The sequence below is a fragment of the Pollachius pollachius genome (genome assembly GCF_949987615.1).
Source record: "Pollachius pollachius genome assembly, chromosome: 7".
Lineage (NCBI taxonomy): Eukaryota > Metazoa > Chordata > Actinopteri > Gadiformes > Gadidae > Pollachius > Pollachius pollachius.
This window is the reverse complement of record NC_136940.1, coordinates 25843765-25868242: the sequence shown is the minus strand read 5'-3', so window position 1 is coordinate 25868242 and position 24478 is coordinate 25843765. Positions and strand designations below refer to the sequence as shown.

General features: G+C 47.9%; 1 protein-coding gene across 1 annotated transcript in view; it reads left to right on the top strand.

The window, feature by feature from the left end:
• Nucleotides 1-24478, top strand: part of LOC307078332 (contactin-associated protein-like 4) — a gene marked incomplete at both ends in the record, with an annotated part of 57998 nt that overhangs the window by 21174 nt on the left and 12346 nt on the right. Inside the window, 11 exons of the mRNA XM_079740075.1 lie at nt 1236-1408; nt 1977-2117; nt 3656-3947; nt 5017-5166; nt 8339-8510; nt 12984-13090; nt 16145-16264; nt 16729-16929; nt 18621-18783; nt 19046-19173; nt 21154-21324. Of these exons, the coding sequence (XP_079596201.1) occupies nt 1236-1408; nt 1977-2117; nt 3656-3947; nt 5017-5166; nt 8339-8510; nt 12984-13090; nt 16145-16264; nt 16729-16929; nt 18621-18783; nt 19046-19173; nt 21154-21324 (1818 nt within the window). The remainder of the gene's footprint in view (nt 1-1235; nt 1409-1976; nt 2118-3655; nt 3948-5016; nt 5167-8338; nt 8511-12983; nt 13091-16144; nt 16265-16728; nt 16930-18620; nt 18784-19045; nt 19174-21153; nt 21325-24478) is intronic.

The following is a 24478-nucleotide window of genomic DNA, read 5'->3' as shown; positions in this document are numbered from 1 at the left end:
CTCTCCCTCACATCTGCTCTGCTGCGGGACTCTGTGGCGAGGCAGGGAGGGGGGGGTACAGCGGCCAAAGACTGGCAAGGTTTACAGGAGATAAGAGTTCATGGGTGGGAGTCAGTCCAAGTGTTTTTGCAGTCATTTGCCCTCAGACCTTTGCATTGATCCCCCCCCCTTATCCCTCCGCACACCGACTTTAATCCAACACATTGTCTCTTTAAGTCAGGCCGAAAAACATTAGGTGGATCAGTCATCATCACCTCCTTATTGATTCATATTGTGCGGTTTTGTGGTTCAGGGCTCTGTGTCCTCACGATGAGAGATGGACATCACGATGAGAGATGGACATTTTAACACTCAGATAAGGTTGATACTCACCTGGCCATTGCTAGGCCTGCCTTCATCATCATTGGATGGGTTTTGTGCTTTGATGCATACATGCGTACAGATAAATAACATTGTTCTAAGAAGGAGGTAATTGTTTCTCTGGTAATGCCTTGGAAGACAAAGACAAATTTGTCCCACAGGTGTGCCCAATATTTGCTGTGCCTTACTTTGCTTAACAAATCTGATATGCACACATCAAGGACAGACAGAATTGCTTAGCACTTCAGGGGGGACTGCTAGGAAAGCTTCGATCAAATAATTTGCTTGCTTAGCCTCTGTTTGATTTATGTAATGACTGCCGCAGGTTCACTGTGACTGTGCCGAGCAGACACCCCACAGACAACAGAACGTGCTAACACTGTAAACACACACTGTAGCTGATGAGCTGATCCCAGTTTAACCAGTACCGTCACTCTTTCTGTTTACTCCTATGCTGTTATTTTAATAAAACCAAACGCATGGGATTGTCCATTCTACACAATAAGCAGAACAAGACGAAAAAACTTGCTGAGCGGTATATCCCTCATCTGGGAATTTGGTACAACAGGCCCAGCGCCCAAACAAAAGTCTTCATCTTCCTCTCTAGGATCACTCTCCCATCTGCCTCCGAGTCTGCGGAGAGATAACTGGCTCTTTTCCGAAACCTCCTCAAACCTCTTCTTCTCTCTTGTGCATTTCATGTGTTGTTTATTGTTGCATGCCTGTGTGTGTGTGTGTGTGTGTGTGTGTGTGTGTGTGTGTGTGTGTGTGTGTGTGTGTGTGTGTGTGTGTGTGTGTGTGTGTGTGTGTGTGTGTGTGTGTGTGTGTGTGTGTGCGCGTGTGTGCGTGTGTGCGTGCGTGCGCGTGTCTCCCAGGTACAGATGAGTCCTCAGTCAGCCAGCAGGCGGCCCTTGGCAGTCTGCTGGACGACCAGCACTGGCACCAGGTCAAGGTGGAGCTCTTCAAAGCTCACTTCAACATCACCTTGGACAGCAACACGCGGCAGACCCACGTCCCCACCGAGCTCGCTCTCTGGGACGTTCGACAGGTGCGCCCCGACCTGGAGCCTTTTGGGGGATTTTGGAAGTAAATGGTGAAATGTGCCAAATTGTTATATGATTTGTTCATTTAGAATACGCCCCTTCCGAAGCAACTAACAGTGATTTTATTAGAGATACTTTCCATTAATGAGCAGGCACGGATTAGGCCATCTTGCTTAAGGATAATCTGGTTCCTCTGCAGACATTAAAGGGCTGATTATGGTTCCACATCAATGACCACGCAGACGCTTCAACGCAGTCATGAACCTGTTTTGGTTCTGCGTCAGGTTTCAGTAAGTGAACCAATCACAGCCCTTGCTGCTGCGTCGCCTCGACGGAAGGTTACAATTTTTGGGAGGCGCACGTCAGGCCCTTGCGGTGGACGCAAGGAGGGTCCGCAAGGACGTAAGGGGTCCGTGATCCCCTTGCGTTGCGTGAACCTGGGACCATAATCAGCCCTTGAGGATCGACCCCAGAGCCTTTCATCTGGGGCTCTAACACCCTGACCACTAGACTGGCCTGCCCCTCTGCAGCAGAGTACTTTTTATTAATATGTAAGTGTTCACCTCTGTGCAGATCAGTGTGGGAGTTGCTCCGAGCCGTCCGCAGAGAGCAGTGGTGTCTGAGAACTTCCACGGCTGCGTGGAGAACCTGCTCTACAACGACCTCAACCTAATAGACCTGGCAATACACCAGGACCCCCAGGTAGCCACCACGGTAGGTTCCATTACAGATCAGGAAACTAAAGCTCTATGTTTGTGCTCTTCGTGCTGTTGTACGAGAAATGTAAGAGCTACTATTTCAGAGTTCTTTTTTAGGAATTGCATTCGTCAACCGTTGGCTCTAAGTGGGTGAAATGTGCTATGTTATGTCTGTTGTGATAGGTACACTTCTCAATGGCAGAGAGATGGAGACAGGGAGGAACTGAGAGGGAGGGGACGTTTTTTTGGTGGTTTAGTTTTAGAATCTTGTGCTCTCTCTCTCTCTCTCTCTCTCTCTCTCTCTCTCTCTCTCTCTCTCTCTCTCTCTCTCTCTCTCTCTCTCTCTCTCTCTCTCTTTCTTCTTTCTTTAAGTTAACTAACAAGTATGTTGTGATTGTGAATAAATAAATGTCTTGTCAAGCACTAAATATCATGGGACAACGATAAACATCAAACCTTTCAAACGTTTCTTTTCTAACTAAAAACTCTTCGCTCCAACTCTAAAATGACAGCAGTGCACGTAGAGAACATGATGCACCGCCCACATCAGATTTGATCAGAGCCCTACCGTAGAAGCCCTCCAGGTGTCTGAGCGGTGTTGGGGGGTCAGAGCCCCCCTCCGAGAGCTCCTGGTTCCAGATGGCCTCGCTGCCTGACAGAATCGTAACCAGCCAATTCAGGACGGAGCTGAAGGCCCTTTTATTTTTTGATCAAAATCCTTGATGATTGCTCTAGTACCATCTTCCAGCTTGCTGTCAGCGCAGCCTACAGTGTGGTTGGACTTCTTCTAAAGAGGGCTTTCCAAAAACTCTTTTTTTTCTCTCTCTCTTATTGATCTGTGTGCTGCTGACTTCTGGGAAGTGTGATTTGACCAAAACCAATCAAAAAACAAACCTCCACAAAACTTAAAACTGTTTGAGGAAGTGTACTTTCGTAGATACTGACTTTTTGACTTTGAGCTGTTGTTTTTAAACAACAATGATATTAGTCGTGTGGATTTATTAAGTCTTTAAAGACAGAGGCCAACCAAATGTCAGCGAGGAATGAATATTAATCATTTTGCTATCTTTTCGGAGGATAATTTCAGTGTCCTCGACTCCCTCTGCGTTTTGTCCTTCCTCTTATCAACACTCGTGTCTTTGTGGCTTCCTTTCCTCTCTTTGCCCGCTCTCTATCTCTGTATGTCTCTCTCCCTCTCTATCTCTGTAACTCTCTATCCCTCTCTCTGTCTCTCTCTCTCTCTCTCTCTCTCTCTCTCTCTCTCTCGCCCTCTCTATTTCTGTATCTCTCTCTCTCTCTGTCTCTCTCTCTCTCTTTCTCTCTCTCCCTCTCTCTCTCTCTCTCTCTCTCTCTCTCTCTCTCTCTCTCTCTCTCTCTCTCTCTCTCTCTCTCTCTCTCCCTCTCTCTCTCGCCCTCTCTATTTCTGTATCTCTCTCTCTCTCTCTCTCTCTCTCTCTTTCTCTCTCTCTTTCTCTTTCTCCCTCTCCCTCTCTCTCTCTCTCTCTCTCTCTCTCTCTCTCTCTCTCTCTCTCTCTCTCTCTCTCTCGCCCTCAGGGGGACGTGACCTTCTCCTGCGCCGAGCCCCTCTCCATCCCCGCCACCTTCGTTGGGCCCCAGAGCTTCCTCCGGTTACCAGGGGCGACGGAGTCGCGGTCGCCGGGAATGATGTCCGTGGGGCTCCAGTTCCGGACGTGGAACGCCGCCGGGCTGCTGCTGACGTTCCGGCGCCCCCCTGGGGAGGGGGCAGGGCCGGGGGCCGGGGGGGACATGTGGCTGCACCTGAGGAAGGCCGCGCTCCACCTGGGGGGTCGCCATGCCGACGGGACCCCGCTGGAGCTCAGCGCAGGTGGGGCCCGTCCTGTGTCTCTGTGTGGTTCAGCTGTGCTGTGATTGGTCTGTGCTAGGGATGGGCAAAACGATTCTTTCCCGGGAATCAGCTCTTTCAGTTCCGTTCACTATCACGATTCGCTCGTTTGATTCATTCGTTTGATTCATTCGTTTGATTCGTTCGTTAAGTCAGATTGCGTCATTTGACAGGAAATCTCATCGTGTCTGCCCCCCCCTCCCCGTTTGCATTGCAAGTATTGGGTACGCCCGCCAATTAAGGTACTGTCGGCGGTCGAAACGCCTTGTGATTGGTCTGTACTGTCGTCGTCACGCCTCCACTCTGATACACTCGCTGTCTGGTTGTGGTCGTCCAATAGGATTGAGTCGCGACCCTAGACTTCCCTGTCTGGGTGTGTAGTTGTGAAGTTCTGTGTACTTGGCAGCCATCTGTATGTCTTATGCTGACGCTAAAAGGGGTTTCTAGTCCACTGTCGAGGGTCCATAGGTGGCCATCGCAGTCGTTTTGGGGGTTGATGGTTTTGGAGGGGAAAAATACCAAACCGCTCTCCCAAAAAGCACAAGGGCTCTTGTCTTCTTCCCCTCACTAACAATCGAAGATGGAAGTGACCTCGCTGTTAGAAGGGTCTCCGCCCCTCTTCCATCTGTACTTCTGCTGCAGGGTTTCCTGTCACATGACCTACATGATTTACTTACATCCCACGTGACGGTGGTTACAGGCCCACCAAAAAGTAGTCATTCATGGCTCATATCAAATGGCTGCCAATCGTCTTTGGGTGAATACAAATGATTTAGAATGCGTCTTGTTGACGTTGAGATAAGTCTAGTGGTTTGAGTGTGGTGTTAAAATGTGCCGTTCGCCTCATTCTCCACTAATTGGACGGTAGTCCACTACCACAGCAAGGAGCCCGGTCAGCCCAACATGACAAGAGGGTTCTGTCAAAAGACAACAGATATTTGACCTTTATGTTTTGGATTTAATGTGGCATGGAAGGGAGAATCTGGGTCAAGAGACAGGATGTCATGAACGTGTGTGTGTGTGTGTGTGTGTGTATGTTCCCTTCTCCCAGGCGTGGGTCTGAGTGACGGTCAGTGGCACTCTGTGGGGCTGAGCTTCGGAACAGACGGCGTGAGGCTCTCGGTGGACGGAGCGGAGGATTCCAAGGCTCACACCAGCGCCCCGCTTCAGCCCCCCACAGAGAGAGACCTCTTCTTCGGGGGTGAGGATCCTTTGAGCCACACATTCTGTTAGTCTCTGCAGGCCCGTCTCGCCTTGAGCAGGACCAATCAGCGCCAGGGGGCAGAAGTTTCAGCGAGGAGCGGCGCAGTCTGCAGAGTTTCAAAAACGACCGCAGCCCCCGAGGGAAGTGTTGCAATCGACGGAACAATCAAAACGATATAGAGCCGAATAACGATGCAACATTTTCACAGAAGGCTTTCTCGGAAGAGTACATTTGTTCGCTTAACGTCTGACCGATTTCGACCAAGTTTTTTGGACTAGAGGCTATGCACTTGTAGAAATCCATCGCTGCCAGGCCAAGGCAGACTGATATTCATTGCAAAATGCAAACTTGAACATCTGTAGGGTAGGTACCTTTGCAACAAATCCAACATTCTCAGTTTCATATATTTTGTATATATGAAGCAGACGTTTCAATTGATATTCAATCTCTGAAAGAAACATAACATGGTGTAACCACAACGCCTAAGCTGGTTTTCAATTGTGAATATTTCTTAGGTTAGTCAAATCAGATTCATATCCATTATTATCTGAACCCATTATTCCATGATAACCTTGAGGAAAATTTCCACTTTAGGATACAACCAAGTGGCTTGCCTCAATGTTTAGGTTCTGGGAAATGGGCCCAATATGGAAGCATTTGAAACCCTTAATGTTGAGTTAAGGCCTCAGCTTCGGATGGCTCCTTGCGATACGGTTCCACTCCTACCTCAGAAGGATCCAATCGCAGGTCTGTCATAATTTTCTCTTTCTCTGTCTCACTCTGTTCTCCCTACGCTCTAAGCAACCTCGTTTTGACCAATTTGACTTTCCTTCCTTCACACTGCTCTCTCGCTCTCTCTATCTCTCTATCTCGGTAGAAGGCATCGCTCTCCTTCTCACAACTGTTTACACACACAACACGCACACAGACATACACACAGGCACAGAGATGCAAAAACACGCAGGCACACTTTGACGCACGTAGAACTCAACGTGTTCTTTGAATCTCCTTCGCTGTGCCCTGAATTGAATTGAGCAGGGATGAGGAATATAAATAAATGAATAAAAGAAACAATGTTTTCACTTTGAGCGTTTGGCCTTGAGCGTATTGTTGCAAATGCTCATAAATCACAAGTGACCGCTTGCCATGTGTGAATGAATAATAGAATCCACGTAGGCATTATACACAGCTTGCTAAATCACAAGGTGCTGAATATTATTCCCTGAGGTACGTCCAAGGATGAACCAGGAAACCAGCCTCTCTCCATGTTGTCTCCTTTTAGGGACAACAGATGTAAATTAGCCTTGTGGCTATAATCCGGCTCAATTATATATTGTGCCTGTCAAATAAACGTCAAATAAAATAAAATAAAATCAGTGCTTTCTGTACTTTGTAGGAATACTCTTGTATTCTTGTTCGCCACATAAATTGTTTAATATCCATAATATCAATGTGTTGCATGAGCTATACTTACCAAAGTAAGTATAGATCCCTATAGTAACCTAACCCTTTTTCTTTTGGATAGCCCTTAATCACAGTTACAGTCTCAAAGATGTATGTCTCATCCCTAACCCTAGCCCCTCAGAGGGCCAGAAAAACCTTCCTTAATTAGCAGGGATGAAACATCGAGAAGGAGCACAGGGTGGGGAACACCCAGGGGTCGATAGGAGGGCAATGTCTGCCATCATTGACACATAGTAAAAGCAGACATTTTAAATCACTTAGTTAAGAAAAATTAATATTCTTTGGTGATGGGCTGCTGGCCAGTGAGCAGGGTTAGCAAGTCAGGGGGGTCCAGGCATCCAGTCACAGCCACCGCAACGGACCAGGCTTGCAGTCACTGCAACACGCTAAAACAGACGGAATTATGAGTTGGAAGCTGGCTTATAAAACATGGCGTGTCACTAATCTAGTGGATCAGCGGCGTCACGCAGCAAAAGCAACGGCAGTGGAGGCACCCCGAGGCGTCAGGAGAAAGAGTAAAGAGGAAGTGCTCCAGCTTCGCTTTAATTATCTCGGCAGACTCAGCCTCCCTGAGTACAGGTGGCTGTCGTACACTAAGTCAGTCACGCCCTATGCTGCTGAAAATGGCTGGTTGATTGGTTTGTGAACCGTGGCTACATTGACATGTCTAATATACATTTGAATATGCATGCTCCTGTTGTTTAAACTACATGAATCTATATGTTTTGAATTTTATGAATGCTCAAATGATTCACGGTATTTGGGCGATGATGGATTCCAACACAACAACAACCAACCAACAATGTTAATCCACATTGTAACTCCTCCATATTTAGTGCTTATTTACACCCACATCTTTTGGATATCTTTGCCTTAGTATAAGTGATGCTGTGAATTGCGGCAAGTTGAATCCCCTGAGTTTGCAGCACGTCAAAAGTGGAAATTTAATTGATGTATATATATATATACATCATAGATAGAGATGCCATTGAAAATGCTTTAGAGCTCGAAGGAGCAGCTTTGTGGTTGTAAATCAACCTGGGAACCGGAGCAGAGGAGATGGGTATAGTCCCTCTCCCATATTAAACATACATAACCATAACACAACACCAATCAGCGATGCTTTGTACACAAAGAAGTGGGGGTGATTTTTTAAATCCATCATGAATGAATCTGTGCAACCGGCAGTATGATTCACAGGCATGGAAATAGGTGGGGGAGGAATTAGCTGATGTGGAGGGAATCCTGTAGCAGCAGCTGATTATGTTGGCCGTGTTGGCACGGACAGTAAGCATAGGACTCTGAGCTGCACCGCTATGCAGACTGTCACAGTGTTGAATGTGATTACATGTGGCTGATGTTGTTCAGCTAGGAGATTAGCCGATGGGAACATTTGTACTTATCAGTGTGAACTCACCAGCGAGCGGCTAATCAGCGGATGCTTGCAGGACCACGGCAATCAGCACTAATGCAATATTCTGTTCTCAGCCAATCACTTTCTGAGGTTCTTTTGTACAGTTCAGAAAAAAGTTGAAATATTCATGAAGGGGACCAATTGTGTTATTTTTTCATGGCCATCCGTAAGATAATTTATCTGGGCTGTTCTTTTAATTATTTGTCTGCTATTATGTGGATTCCTATTCCCTGGTGCTGGTTGATTGGTTGACTGGTTAACTGTATTCATGTGCTCTTTCTCCTCATCCAGGCTGTCCGGCAGAGGGGGGCGGTCAGGACTGTCACAACCCCTTCACTGTCTTCCAGGGGTGCATGCGCCTCCTGACTCTGGACAACCGACCTGTGGATCTGATTAAGGTGCAGCAAAGGCTGCTGGGTAACTACAGCCACCTGCAGATCGACATGTGTGGCATCACGGACAGGTGAGCACCTTTCCACTTTTACATTTAGTGGATATTGCTGATGCTTTTATCCGAAACGACTTAAAACCATTCATCCATATATTCACACACCGACGGCTGAGTCGACCACGCAGGGCGACAGCCGGCTCGTCAGGAGCAGTCAGGGTGAGGCGCCTTGCTCAGGGACACCTCGACACTAGGAGGAGCCGGGGATCGGACCTTCCGGTTACCAGTCAACCCCCTCTACCTCCTGAGCTACTGCCGCCATCCCCACGTACCGAGGTTGATTTTTGCTCTGAAGACATCTGAATCTCTGGGCAGCTTGGTGGCTCACCCTGTAGTTCACCATCAGCCACATTAGGAGGACCTGCTAGCGGCCCTGGTTGGACTCCAGCCTGTAGTCATTTGGCACACGCCATCACCGCTCTGTCTACCGACTCATCCGTACATCCTCAATAGTCGTCCTTAAAGGCCAAAAAAGAAATTCTTTCAAAAGAAAGAAACGCTCAGTTGTGTTGAAACAACCTTGCTCTGTGTCACAACAACAACAGGATGAGATGGAAAGCGTTTTGCCGAACTCTAATCCCGTGCTCACGGAGGAGCGCAGTGGAAGAGGCGGTTATGGGATGGAGACAGGGCAAAGTGATGGATTCATTTGCTGCTGCCTCAGATTAAGGGAGTGTAGAGCGTGGGGCTGTCAGGGGAAGCAAAGCGCTGCCATCTGGAGCTCTGCTGAACAGCCATTACCCCCCCTGTACCGCGAGCTGTGGGATGACAAGAGGGGAACGGAGCACTTATACACATGCATGGATGTCCATGCGTGCACAGATACGCATACAAAAACACACGCCACGCATGTACAAACAAACAGACATTTTTTAATCCACACACACATTCAAATACACACACGCACACACAAACAAGAAGGTGGCCAATTCAGTATCAGAGCTCTGTCTGAGACGGAGGCTCTGTTGAAAGTAAATGGACAAATTATTACCCAGCGATGAGTCCCTCCTTCCATAATCAGCAGCAGCTCTGAGCGACACATACTAATGCCAGAACACACAGAGTGCCTACCAATAAGACGCTAGGGTAACTCCTCAATGCCTGTGTGTGTGTGTGTGTGTGTGTGTGTGTGTGTGTGTGTGTGTGTGTGTGTGCTTACGTGTGTTTGTGATGGGGGAGGAATAAGATGGATGGATGCATTGTTGACGACCTCGTGGTTTTCTATAGGAGGTCGGAGCCCTGACCCACACAGAGGCCTGTCAACCCTGTGACAATTTAATAAAACATGCTGGGAAACACACACACACACACACATATATACATACACACACACACAACCCACACACATAAAGAAAGGAAAAGGTAATGGTGTAGAGGTGACCGAGTTGAACCCAGTCCTTTGTGTTTGTGCCAGCATGACACGTCCGTGTGTCTGTCAATCAGACGGACGCTGACCCCCCCTGCAGATTGCTGCCCTTAATTGATTGGTTCTCCTCTCTGCACGCACACGCACACACACACACACACACACACTCACACAAAATAGGGCTGTGCCCACGGCCCAATAACTTTTATCTGATTTGAAGGAGTCATTTCTTTCTTTTGAGATATTTTGGGCATAGAAGGAAGTTGTCTTTGTTGGATGCATACAACATGGAGGACAATGTTTTTAAGAAAGCAGAGCAGGATTCGTCCGCAAAATCAGATCAGTTAAATTAATTATATTATTTACTTTAACCATGTGGCACATGGTTAAAGTTAATGTATAAACATGGCATGTGCACATTTATCCTCAAGGTAAGTTTCATTTGTGACATATTACATTTTTTCTAGTAGCCTCAATGCATGTCCCTGCCTCTCCCTTCCTTCTCCCTGTCTCCACAACATTTCAACCTCCTGTCCATCCCATGCCTTTCATCCTCTACCTCCGTACAATTGTCCCAGTGTCTTGCTCTCCTCAGGTCGTCTCTAGTAGAGTTAAAGCAGCTACGGGACCGAAACCGTACTATTCGCTTGGTGCCAAAAAACGGCTCTCCCTTGGGATGGGGGTGGGGGCGAAGCATTGGTTTGCTGACGATGGCCTTGACTAAAATGGAAATAGAACCTTTGACAAGATTGGAAGCACGCCCAGAAATGCACCCTGACACACACCGACGTATCACATCACCTCCACGTCTTAAAGCAGGACCTTTGTTTGGTGCATCTAATCAGAGGGAGGCGGTAGGGCGGTGTACAACAGGGTAATTAATGAGATTCTTCCAATCGTTGTGCCTCTATTTATTCACTCGCCCCCCCTCCCTTCCCTCTTTCTCTCTGTCGTCGTCTTCTTTCTTGAGCTCGACACTTTGCTCTGACGGACAGCGGAGCAAAGTAGGAGCGAAGAAAAGCAGTTAAGGTTTGGTAGCTCTTAAATCCCTACAGGTGGCCTGACTGAATCGATGGAGAGAGGAGAGTGCGGTCCGGCGATCCCAGGTCTGTGTTTTAGTGATAATGAGGAAAACAGCAGGAGATTAAAAACCCCAGCAGCCGCTGTGGAACCCAGCCACCCACACCGGCAGCTGTCTGGCACCAGGACTGCAGCACCGACTGCTCTTTGTCTAGTCACCCCTCGCTTTGAAATGTTAGAACAATGTTAGTATTTCACAGTTATAAATTGAACATGTGAGTTGCATGGGATATAGAGTCGCCCAACCGATGTTCCAATCACTGTATATAGACCATCCCCCCCCCCAACCCCAACCCCATAAGCCCATTGGGTAGCCAGGCTCCTTCAAGGCCCTCCCAGGGAAAAGAGATTCTCATACATCAGAAGTGCCAACCAGGCTCCCTATGGTTGAAATTCCTTTCAAGAACAAAAGGTGTTACCTTCAAAGACTCAAGGGAGGCGTGATATCTTCTGCTCAACAGTAGAGAGAGGAGCGTGTTGGTTTGGGACCTCAACCCTGCAGATTGGTGCCATGGCTCTCCTCGAGAACACTGCTTCTGTGAACCCGAGCAGGTGTGCAACATGTTGAAAAGGAGAGGTGTAGAATACACACAAGACGCTGCGGCAGAGCGCAACGCTGTTTTCTTTGGATGGCTGTGGCCGTTAAAACGGCACTGTTGGTACAGTGGCGAGCGTTTGTTGAACACAGTGTTGTGAAAGTGCAAGAACTGTACCAGCTTATTTTAAGAATTGCAATGAAATATGGATCTGCTGCAATGTTGTCCTCACACGCACTCTGACCATTAAGCGAGTTGGAGGGGGGCCATGTGATCTTACAGCTAGGAGAACGCACTTGAACACATATAAGGCTCAGTAATTATTATGCTCAGAGTGATAAGAAATGTAATGGCATCATCCTGGACATGGGGATCTGTTATGTCGGTCGAGATTATAGTTTATATGTTTTTAGTTTAAATTAAAGCAGCACCGAACCACAGAACCCCAGTTATGTTGGTTTGCTGCAGTACAGATATAAGTAATGATGCAATCTAGCATCATAGCAGGGAAGCTAGTCCAGTGATAAATGATACAAATGAGAAAATGTGAACTTTCAGCTGGTCAGCGCAAACAGTGCACACATTGAACAGTAAAGGAAATTGCACACGGTTGTTCGGTTCATGTCGCCACACACCAACTGGGTTTGTTGTACTCGGTCACTCTTCAGTTCAGAGTCCAGCTGGATCTGGTGTAATGTTTGGTTTGCTACTGGGTCAGCCTGGGGTGGCAAACTCAGAGTATAGCCCTCGTGGTTATGACACCAGTCAGCAGTGTGTACAACGTCATAGTGGGCTGTGAAGGCCGTTGGAGGCTGGTTGGTTGGTGAGTGAGATGGTGAATGAGGGAAGACACATTGGGAAGTCTGCATAAGGACTGATCCCATGATCCCACCCAAACCTTTTTCATGGTCAAAGAGGGAACCCTCACATCCTGAGTGTAAATATAATATACAAATATAGAGGTGAAGAAATGCGTTCCACTTGGTCATCGGAGTAAACCAAATGTGTGATCGGATACACGTTTATCCAACAGAGGAGTTACAAATTCACAATTGTCCCATTACCTCTGTGTGGAAATCATTACTGGACCATCCGCCCTCGCCAAGTGTCCTCTGCTTGGGAATCAGGGAGAGGTTTGTTTGTTGCTGTGCCTTATATGCACTCTCACAGTCTCCCCCACACAGCTGCTCTGAGCGCACCCCCAAAGGTCGCTTATCTTCACAACAATATCATTGAAAAGTGCACACGCACGCACGCACGCACGCACGCACGCACGCACGCACGCACACACGCACACACACACACAGACACACACATGCATGCCTACCTCCTCGGCCACCAACCAGTCTGGTGTTTATTCAACTCTTTTCTCTCTCTCTAACTCTCTGTCTCTGTCTCTCTCTCTCTCTCTCTCTCTCTCTCTCTCTCTCTCTAACTGTCTCTTTCTCTCTCTCTCTCTCTCTCTCTCTCTCTCTCTCTCTCTCTCTCTCTCTCTCTCTCTCTCAGGTGTTCCCCCAGTCACTGTGAGCATGGCGGCAGGTGCACTCAGTCCTGGAGCTCGTTCCACTGTAACTGTTCCTCCACCGGATACAGCGGAGCCACCTGCCACAGCTGTACGTAAGCAGGCCACCTCTGCTCATGCTGTGTGTTTGTGTGATTGTGTGTGTGTTTGTGCAGTGGTCTGTCACGTCTTCTTTTACTAGGGTGGCCCAAGTGGGGCACTTACTTTTGCAGGCCTGGCATGAATTGTGAGCCGTATAGCTGGAGATCCCCAGTGCGTTTTTAGCTATCGATTGTTAGAATCCCTAGCAGCAATGTTTCTGTTGTGTACAGAGTTGGCATTCACTTTCATCATCAGGCTACACTGACTGGGCCTCTACTTTTGTTGTCTTTCAATGCCCCTTCAGGTCATTGTGTCTGTCATTATAATAACCAGACTGGAGGTAGGCTATAGCCTTCTGATAACCTTACTCATGTGCATCTGCAGTAAAAGACATTTGTGGTGGGACCCTAACCATGTTTCCACCACGAGAAGACGCAGAGTGCCGATTATACGTGTAGCACTACTGACGTAATGGCCATTACTTTCTCTTCAGACTGCTGAGAGAGCAACACTTTTTCGAGCAACTCTACCAATTCACCGCCACTCTGTGGGCTCACCTAGGCAGGGCAGCAAGCAGCCCTGCTTGTACTGGGATAATCCGGTTCCAGCCCTTGAATCGTCCTGATACCCCAATCAGTTCCAATGAATCAATGGGTCAGTCTTACTTTCCTTCCTTGTAGCAGAGATTGGTCCCTAGGTACAGGAATGTTCCTTCACCCTGGAGATATTCTCCCTGCCTAGGTAGAATTCTGTCTCTCAATTACCTCCACAAGCCTTCGTCTGTGGTGGTTTCTCTGTCCCTGGGGGGAAGACTCCTTCCACTCTGTGGAGAGAACTTTGACACAAGTGAACTTCCGCACCCCACTACACACAACAGACTGCACTACACACACTATATGCATTGGACACACACTATAGACACAATAGAGCTGTTTATATTTTTATCTCCAGCTAATCATAACAGCTTCGAGCATTCATAAGGAGCAAAACATTATATTTTGGCGGGGATAATGGAACTAAGCATGCCCTTTATTCTAGATATCATGCAATGCACAACAAAGGAATGAAACATTTGTGTCACTTTACTATATTTGTAAGATGACACATAGCTTTAAAGAGCTTTAAAAACGCTTGACATGAACCTATATGTACATACAGTCACAGAGATGGAGCTGTCATCCTAGCCCTCAGAGACCATTCTTACGTTCACATTCTGTTTCTCTCTGCAGATCAGTCGAGCCAAGAGCCTGAAAGTCTCTGAAAGTCTCTCTTTGACTGAACCAAGTGTCACTTAGTTATTTGTTTAAATGTATAAATGTGTCTAAATGTTATTGAATCTGAAAATTGTAAACAACTTGAGGTAGCGCATATGTGGAAATCAATTGCTGCCCATCCAAGGCCAGATTGATATTCATCATCGAGTTGAATATCTGTATGGTTTCGCTTTTAAAGCTCTTTCTCAAGGAAACCTTGTCCTTCATCTCGGAGACACTGAGATTTGAACCAGTTTCCCTCTGTTTGCCACATGACCTGCTCTACATCTTGAGCTAAGGCTGTATGAAACTAAACTCACCAGAACAAATCCTTACTGTTCTTACCGTTTCATATACATCTTTCCCTATGGCTGGCTCTGAAAGTTTGAACTTCGATTTCTTAATCACCTCTCTGCCACAGACTTTAGGAATAGACCAAGAAAGGGAGTGAGAAGGAAGGGCTACTGAAGGGTGAGAGCACAAAGAGAGAGAGAGGAAACATCAAGAAAGGAGTGGCTTGTCCGTCATATCTTACCGTCTGTGTACAGACAGACAGGAAGGTAGGCGAAGGCCAGACTGCTGGCTTCCCTTGAAGTTGTTTTCACATCTATAACTATCTATAGGAGACTATAAGAGAAGCACCGGACGAAGAATTATCTATTCTGATTGAATCTAACACACAGGGGGCTGGGGATGGAGGAGGAGTGTTGTTGCGGGGGCCTCATTGCAGAGTATCATTGATCTGGGGTGTCCTCGCTCCAGCAGCGATGGTGTCTCTTGGGGTCGCCGCCAACTGATTCTAATCCAATCTGCGTAGAACAAGAAACCCCCAACAGCACAACACACAACAACCATCACAACGATACAATCTAACACCAATCCCCTTGCTGCTTTAATTTACTGTTGATATTTGAAACATAGTTTGGGTCACGGTAATGATTAAAGAAAACTATACTGATCGATGTCAGGAGGCTGTATCAATGTGCGCCAACCCACCAATAAGGAGGTGTGTGTGTGTGTGTGTGTGTGTGTGTGTGTGCCCACCCATGCATGTGCATATGTGTGTGTGTGCTGTGGTTCCCTGGCTCCGTGTGTGGCACCCTTCCCCCAGTGAACACAAGTCAAAGGTCTGGTTAAGGAAACGTAACGAGCCCCCAGAGCGAGCAAAGACAAAGGTTAAGGCTCCGCCTACACGGAGAAACCTCCCGTAAAGTTTACCGCACAGCGGCCCGTGGTACGCCATATAAACAGAAAAACACACACTGTATTATTCGGTCTCTCCTCGAAGCTTCCCTTCGGGGAGTTAAACCAACCAATCGTCAGGGTGGGGGGATAGACGGCCAATAGCCGCCTGGGGGGCGGCTATTGGCCGTCTAGCCCCCCACCCTGACGATTGGTTGGTTTAACTCCTCGAAGCTTCACCTCGAGGAGTTGAACAAATCAATCGCGGTTGGGAGACGTCCTAAATCAGCCAGCGATCCTCGAGAGGCTGCTAGACGGCCAATCGGTCGTTTAACCCCCCCACCTTGACGATCCTCCGAGAGGCCGCTTCGTGAGGCTAGGGTGCCTCCTCTCTGCCGCGGCCCACCAAACACAGCCATCACATTCTGGAAAAAAGGCTCTGACAACACCTCACAGCGAGCCCCGAAGTCTGTCTGCGTTCCCCCCGCCAGGCGCAGGTGTTTCTCCGCGCTCCCCTGAGGCGCGGTGCTGGAGCCGTTGTACTAAACAGACATATTATTATGATGTTTCAATGATTACTGTCTGCAGCAATAGGAGACAAATCCTCCCATTTCTTTCCCCCCTGCCAGCCATATATGGGCAGTCATGTGAGGCGTACCGACACCAAGGCAACAGATCTGGACATTATCACGTAGACATCGACGGCAGTGGACCCATTAAACCCCAGCTCATCTACTGCAACATGACAGGTAACGCACGCACGCACGCACGCACGCACGCACACACACACACACACACACACACAAAGCACTTTATAAAACCTTAGGGGAAGCCATTTCTGGCTAGAGCCGGTATAAATTGAGTGGGTGTCTTTAACTTCTTGGCTATCACATTTTTTTAAATCTGACTATGCTTCTTTATTTGCATGTTAGCTCACACGTGTACACATATACACACACAAGCACACACACAGAAGTTTAACTTCTTACAAGGACATTTTTAATTTTCATTTCTTAATAGGAAGTCTTTGACATCCTGACTTAATATTAATTCTGACTATGCTCATATATTTGCATGTGTTGTTAAACCTGTACACATACACAACCAAACAAACACACACATTTTATTCACCCTTAAGTGGCGAACTCTATTTGTCACTCAGGATGTTTACCTTCCTCGGTCACTTCCTGTTGTTGTTGTTGTTGTGGAGCAGAGGACCAGACGTGGATGGTTCTGAAGCACAACAACACGGAGCTCACCCCCCTCCGGCCAGCCCCAGTGGGGGGGCCGCATCACGCCTCCTTCGACTACGCCTCCGAAGAGGAGCAGCTGGCCGCCATCATCAGCCAATCAGAGCACTGTGAGCAGGAGCTGTCCTACTACTGCAGGAAGTCCCGCCTCCTCAACACACCCGGTAAGACCGGTCGATGGGATGATGTTTATTGGTCATCATTTGTGTGGAAGGTCATTCTACTGGCGTCTTAAGGGACAATTTAAGAGACAGTCAACTCGTCGGCAGTTAGGGTGAGGCGTCTCGCTCAGGGACAATTCGACACCCGGGAATCGAACCAGCGACCTTCAGGTTACCAGCGAACCCGCTCTACCTCCTGAGCCACATGGCGTCCAGACAAATCTGGGCGGCACAATCGCATTAAATTATAACACTGAGAAACAGCTCTAATACAATTAAACAAAAACATTGAAAAGGAATCCCAGAACCTGTATCATGTCCACAATGGCGAACGCAAGCTATGTCCACGTCATCCAGCATGTTGGAAGCCCCACGCTCACATCACCCATTACCGATGTGTACTGCTGGTAAAAGCAGCCCTTCCTCCAGAGCTGAATCCACTGAGCCCACATCTACTGAACTACTCTGAACTCTGAGCTGCAGGAGGTTAGGGCTTGTGCCGTCAGGGCCTCGGAGTCACTGAGAACATCACAATAGGTTTATAACAAAACTTCTGAAGAGAGGCTTGTATATGAACCTAAACCACAGCAAATAAAATCTGAGAAGCTTCTGTATATAACCATCCAACAAGGGAAGCAAGTGTGGAGTAATGCATATTACGTATTGCTGCAAAAAATAAGCAAATTGAAAATACAATGTAATATTTATTATTAGTCCTGGTGCATTCTGGGTAGACAGCTGTTCCTTTTTGGCAGGTCATCATCTGCCCTTCTTCACTGAAACCTCTGAGAAAGACAAAATAAAGAGTGGATGTTCTGGAACACAAGGAAACTGATGTTCACTTCTGAACGACCTGTGTGCCTTGTCTGCTACTGGGGTAAACTCTGAAAAGTGTGGCAAAGCAAAAATTGATTCACACTGCAAAACTCAATCACGTCTTTTTCACACTTTCATGGAAGGCTTATCTTTGAGGAGCTCAAAAAGTATCACAAAACCACTTGATGAAGTGAGCTGTGATGGAAGATGGCACAACACAGCACTTGCCTTTTTTTCCACTGTCTGTGTTGTCAACCTAGACTCTTTTGTCGCCGCTTGAAGAACATCTTTTGCTTCAGTTGCCACACTTCCTGTGGTGCTCAGACTCTAAAAAGAAAAACAGTGATCCATCCAAACAGTGGGGAAACAATTCCCTGGTGCTCTAGTTCATTTAAAAAATCTTGTATTTTCAACATTAACAAATCTTCTATGATCTTAAACATAATCTATGCTATTTTGTCTCTATGTTTTGCCCGTCTCCGCCATCGAGTTTAACGTTCAGCTCTGAACACTCACGCACACACACAAAGGCAAACACGCACACAAGGGCCATGGACAATGCCATCCTACCTTTAAGCAGAACTTTAAGTAGAACTATGTACAGCCAACATGCTAATACATATGTCTATGAATCAAACATCCCCAACATATGGCGGGGAGGTTTGAAGCTAGACAGTAGCGGTAGGCCCTTTCCATTTCTTGTGCCATCTTTGAGAAGTACCACTAGAGAAAATATTCTCTTGACATGAGCATTGGATACGGACAGAGTGAGGAGTCTGAAGGCCCTCCTTCGCACTCTGTCCCCCACATAGCGCTACTGACCATTACCCTAGGGTACCTGGCCCATAACACAGTCCTTGTCTGCCTCTGTGTTCCAGAGGGCCCTGCCTCCAGCTGGTGGGTCGGGGGTCCGTCTCCAGGGGCGATCCAGACCCACTGGGGTGGCGCGGTGCCGGGCAGCCAGCAGTGCGCCTGTGGCCTGCAGGAGAACTGCCTCCACCCCAGGCACCTCTGCAACTGTGATGCTGACCAGCCACAATGGTAGCACGCACGCACGCACGCACGCACGCACGCACGCACGCACGCACGCACGCTCTCCAACCGACAAACACACAGACACAGACACACGCACAGACACGCACACACACACACAAACAGCTTATAACGCATGGCAAAGTACCTGCTTTTACTGTGCCATGTTTGAGTAGCGTGGACTGTAGTTTAGTAGCAACGAGTGTCTATATCTCCATGGTATTAGGATGGTGAATGTCAACCCTTCCTTCTTCCCCACTTCCTTGTTCAGGGCAAACGACTCGGGGCTGCTGACCAATAAGGAAACCCTGCCCCTCCGATCCCTGGTGTTGGGGGACATCAAGAGGCCTGGCTCCGAGGCCGCCTATAGGGTCGGGCCCCTACGTTGTCACGGTGACAGTGAGTCATATCTAATAGAGTTGGGGAATGGGCGGAGGTTATGGTTTAGAGGGGCATTTGTATTAGTCATTTCCCTTAGGTGTTTCTTTTCTTTTCAAGAATGAATGAATTACATAACATCTAAGCAAGGGATGCTCCTCGATTCATGTCATTTTGATACTAGATTAGACGGGATAACACATTACTAACACATTATAAGTGGTATTTTTAAGTGCTTTAAAAAATAAATATATATATTTGTGTCGTCTGGTTAGAAAAATCTAAATGTACACAATAATGTTTGCACACAAGAAGCAATTATTAAAATAAAAAGTTATGATGGTTAGTTTAAACAGCTATGTTTAAATAGCTTCAAAATAATGCATTGTATGTATAAATCATTTCCAAACATTTATTATTTGTAATTATAGGCTTTGTTTCCCCAAGTAAATCATTAAAGAGATTCTTAGCGGGATCAATCAAGCTTAATGAAAGAGCCTAGCGAGTTCTGCTTCAGTTATAAGCTAATTAGCAGAACAGTTGGTCCATTTGTATGTTGTATTATTAATACTAAAGTCAGCATCAATGAATCTTGTGTCTACATTTTAAATAAAGAGACACACAAGACATTCTGACTGTGTTTTTGCGAAGTCGGAACATCTTACGTTGAACGCCGCGCACCAGGCACTGCATGTATGTTTAAATATATATATATATATATATATATATAGTATCAATTTTATATACATATAGGGAAGAAAAGGTAAGTTTGATTGTATTTCACCGTACGGTACAGAGTCCACGGTGCATGTATCGGTTTGCACTTAGAACCAAAAAGTAGGCTATGTTAATCAGTTAATGTAGAGTATAAATAACATATAACAATAACAAACATATAAACCACTGTCATCAATACAAGAATTTAAATTGGAATATCCACAGTGAAGAGATGCTGGCAGTTTATGAGTTGCAGTCAAGGTGTCTTCTCTCTCTCTCTCTCTCCTCCCTAGGTCTGGTTCAGTGTTCTCTAGCATGTCAACAAAAACACACACAATCAGCTAAACATTCTGGCTGGTTGAAAGTAATTTATCCTTGGAAGCGAACTCCCTTCGCAGCGAACTGCCGTGATTTATGGCGCGCGGCCAACACCTATCAGAAATTGCTGCACTGCTTTCTCCATAGGAGAGCAATGGGGGGTCCATGGACTATCCAAACACGTCTCAATAAACACATTGAGGAGACAATGCGACGAGGCAGGCAGAGGAGAACAAATTAAACGGCTGACAAACAGCAACAAATTCTCCTCGCTGCCTTCAGCAGCAATATGCAGTTGATTCTGGCAGTGGGTCGAATGAAATCCCTGAGACAATAGAAGCAGATGTGAGAGCCTTCTCTGTGGCAGAGACTGTGTATAAGTGCTTGACCTGCCATACACTATTACTGCCCGCACACATTCACCCAGACAGTTATACCTGCCTCACACAACAAAACAAAAGAACAAGGACAAAATGTCTTGCCCTCACTACAGACTGTTGGCCATCTAGAGCTTCAGAAAGATACCTTACTGCGAATTTAATTACAGCAGACTGGAAGGCAAGAAGACGGTTGATTTTACGCTGATGGATTGTTGCAAGTGATCCTATTTTGCCTCAGGCACTGCAGTGTGACATACTTTTACCATATGCTGCTGATGCAGTCTTTGTTAAAGTTGTATTTGAATGACTATTCAATAGGTTATGTTTTATAGCCGGCACTACTTTTGTTGTGTATAGTTTCGATGGGCTGCTGGAAGCAAATCTACCCATGTTGTCACCTTAAAATCGAAACACAAATAAAGATTGTTGAAGCATTTATTTTGTGGATCGAAAACTTACCACACCTTACCGACACGGACACACACCTAAACGACCCGTGAGTTTGTAAACGGTTTCATCACAAATATGTAAAGATAAATCAGCACTATGGCGCTAAAAATAACAGATGTGTTTCTTTGTTTGCCAGAGAGCTACTGGAACGCGGCGTCCTTCGACACAGAGACGTCCTACCTCCACTTCCCAGCCTTCCACGCCGAGCTGAGCGCCGAAATCTCCTTCCTGTTCAAGACCACCGCTTCCTCTGGAGTCTTCCTGGAGAACCTGGGGATCAAGGACTTCATCCGCATTGAGCTCAGCTGTAAGGTTAACCTCCCCCCCAGACCCTAACCCTAACCCCCTCCTCCCAGGTAGAACACATCACCTGTACCTGTACCATTAATGGACGTACGCTTTCGCTATTAGAAAAAGTAGAGGATAAAACCACAACCTGAATGCTCATTTTGAGATTCCTCAGTTGTGAATCTATTTTGGTAAGAAAGGCACTAAAAGAGGACCAGTGTTTAAGACTTCACTCCATTACTGGGGGTCACTGAAGGTTTTCTTATGTCGAACAGACTATTTACTCTGACACTTTCATACCTTTAAATTCTAATCAAAACATTTGTTTTGGTTGCTATTCCATCTTTTCCTAAATGGATGAGCGACATTTGAATCCTGTCATTTTCTAGGCTTTACTTTCGGTGAACCCAACTATGTCTGTGATTTGACAGAGACATTTTAAAACCACTTAGCCTCCCTCACCCTCAGTAATGGGGTTCCTGTATTTGACGGAGGAAGGAGAGGTAATGAGCCAGAGAGATGTTGCAGAGAAAGGGGCCAGATGTTTGGGGTGCTCTCTCTTTTTTTCATATTTTTCCACACACATCTTTCAATTCATTTTGTGCCTCCAGTCAATCTTCTTAAGGAGACCATGATTTGTAGAAAGGATGCCTGCCGGCAGCAGTGAAGGCATCACAAACTGAAGCCCTCTGGCCCTGCTTGGTTTTCTAGTGTTGTAACAGCGCTGCGTGTGTGTGCGTGTGTGTGTGTGTGTGTGTGTCTGTGTGTGTGTGTGTGTGTGTGTGTGTGTGTGATGTGGTTAGGTCATGCTCTGTTTCTTCCTGAGCAGTGTGAGTTCATATGTTTGGCCGCTATCTCATGACTCAGCTCTGACAACAAACACTGTCTTACAGAGCTTTCTGTCAGCGGAAAATCACAAAAATCAATAATGGGTTCACCAAATGGGTTATTTTGTGGTGCAGGCATTGCGGTGTCGTATCAGATGCTTTGAACACACATTTGAACACTTTGAAAGTCAAATTTAACCATTTGTCTGTCTCTTCGGTATCATGCAGAGATGTAGCGAGACAATGAGACATTGAGGGGTGGCTGGGCAGGGACATGTCGGGTCGGTTTACGGTTGAACTTCAACAACATCATTCCTTTCAGGGACAGTGGGACATTTGACAGCTCGGTGTGGATAAACAGGGAAGCGACACGTATTAACTTTGAAAAATGATCCCTGTCCATCTTTTTGCAATCAGCACTTTTTCCAAAAGGTTAAGCTTAATGGGGCCGGTATTAAAAAGAAGACATACTGTGATTCCCTTTGGATGAAAGTCTGCTGAAGGACTGACATGTAAATGTACATGTTGAATGACAGCTAGTGGTGGCGATGAATAAATAAACAAGTAACCTTCATCGTGCCATTGTCCTGATTATCAGTGTTCCTGATGTTAACAAAAGTTCAGGGTTTTCAATGATCCAAGCTGTACTTTGTCAACGCAGATGTATTTGTGTCCCCCACCATTAACATCTCAAAGGCCTTCACAGGTCCACAGTCTGTAGGGCAGGAAGTTTCGCTGCTGTTGAGCTCTCAAGCAGACCCAGCATTGACTCCAACAGGAAGAGGGAGAAACAGCAGAGTCAGCCTCACACATCCGTCACAACCCTGAGCAGTATGTGGCTCAGGAGGTAGAGCGGGTTGGCTGGTAACCGGAAAGTTGCTAGTTAGTGTCGCGTGTCGAGGTGTTCCTGAGCGAGACACCTCACCCTGACTGCTCCCGACGAGCTGCCTGTCACCTTGCGTGGCTGACTCCGTCGTCGGTGTGTGGATGTGTGCATGAATGAGTGAATGTTAGGCAATATTTTCAAAAGCTTTGAGTGGTCACTGGTTAGAAAAGCGCTGTATGAATGCAGTCTATTTAAACTCTTTGCTTCTTCCTCAGTGGCCTTTCAGTCCCTCACACGTACCTCTTCATCCTCCTTTCATCTGACCAATCCTCCGCACCCCCCCCGGTGTTCCACCTGTACCTTCACTCGTGGTCTCCCCCCCCTTACTCCCCCTCCTCCCCCTTACTCCCCCCCTCCCCCTCCTCCCCCTTACTTCCCCCCTCCCCCTCCCCCCCCTTACTCCCCCTCCTCCCCCTTACTCCCCCCCTCCCCCTCCTCCCCCTCCCCCCCCTTACTCCCCCTCCCCCCCCTTACTCCCCCTCCTCCCCCTTACTCCCCCTCCTCCCCCTTATTCCCCCTCCCCCTCCTCCCCCTTACTCCCCCTCCTCCCCCTTACTCCCCCTCCTCCCCCTTACTCCCCCCCTCCCCCTCCTCCCCCTTACTCCCCCTCCCCCCCTTACTCCCCCTCCTCCCCCTTACTCCCCCCCTCCTCCCCTTACTCCCCCTCCTCCCCCTTACTCCCCCCCTCCCCCTCCTCCCCCTTACTCCCTCTCCCCCCCCTTACTCCCCTCCTCCCCCTTACTCCCCCTCCTCCCCCTTACTCCCCCCCCTCCCCCTCCTTCCCCTTACTCCCCCCCTCCCCCTCCCTCCCTTACTCCCCCTCCTCCCCCCCTCCCCCTCCTCCCCCTTACTCCCCCTCCTCCCCCTTACTCCCCCCTCCCCCTTACTCCCCCTCCCCCCCCTTACTCCCCCTCCTCCCCCTTACTCCCCCCCTCCCCCTCCTCCCCCTTACTCCCCCTCCTCCCCCTTACTCCCCCTCCCCCCCCTTACTCCCCCTCCTCCCCCTTACTCCCTCTCCTCCCCCTTACTCCCCCCCTCCCCCTCCTCCCCCTTACTCCCCCTCCTCCCCCTTACTCCCCCTCCCTCTCCTCCCCCTTACTCCCCCTCCTCCCCCTTACTCCCCCCCTCCCCCTCCTCCCCCTTACTCCCCCTCCTCCCCCTTACTCCCCTCCCCCCCCTTACTCCCCCTCCTCCCCCTTACTCCCTCTCCTCCCCCTTACTCCCCCCCTCCCCCTCCTCCCCCTTACTCCCCCTCCTCCCCCTTACTCCCCCCTCCCTCTCCTCCCCCTTACTCCCCCTCCTCCCCCTTACTCCCCCCCTCCCTCTCCTCCCCCTTACTCCCCCTTACTCCCCCCCTCCCCCTCCTCCCCCTTACTCCCCCTCCTCCCCCTTACTCCCCTCCCCCCCCTTACTCCCCCTCCTCCCCCTTACTCCCTCTCCTCCCCCTTACTCCCCCCCTC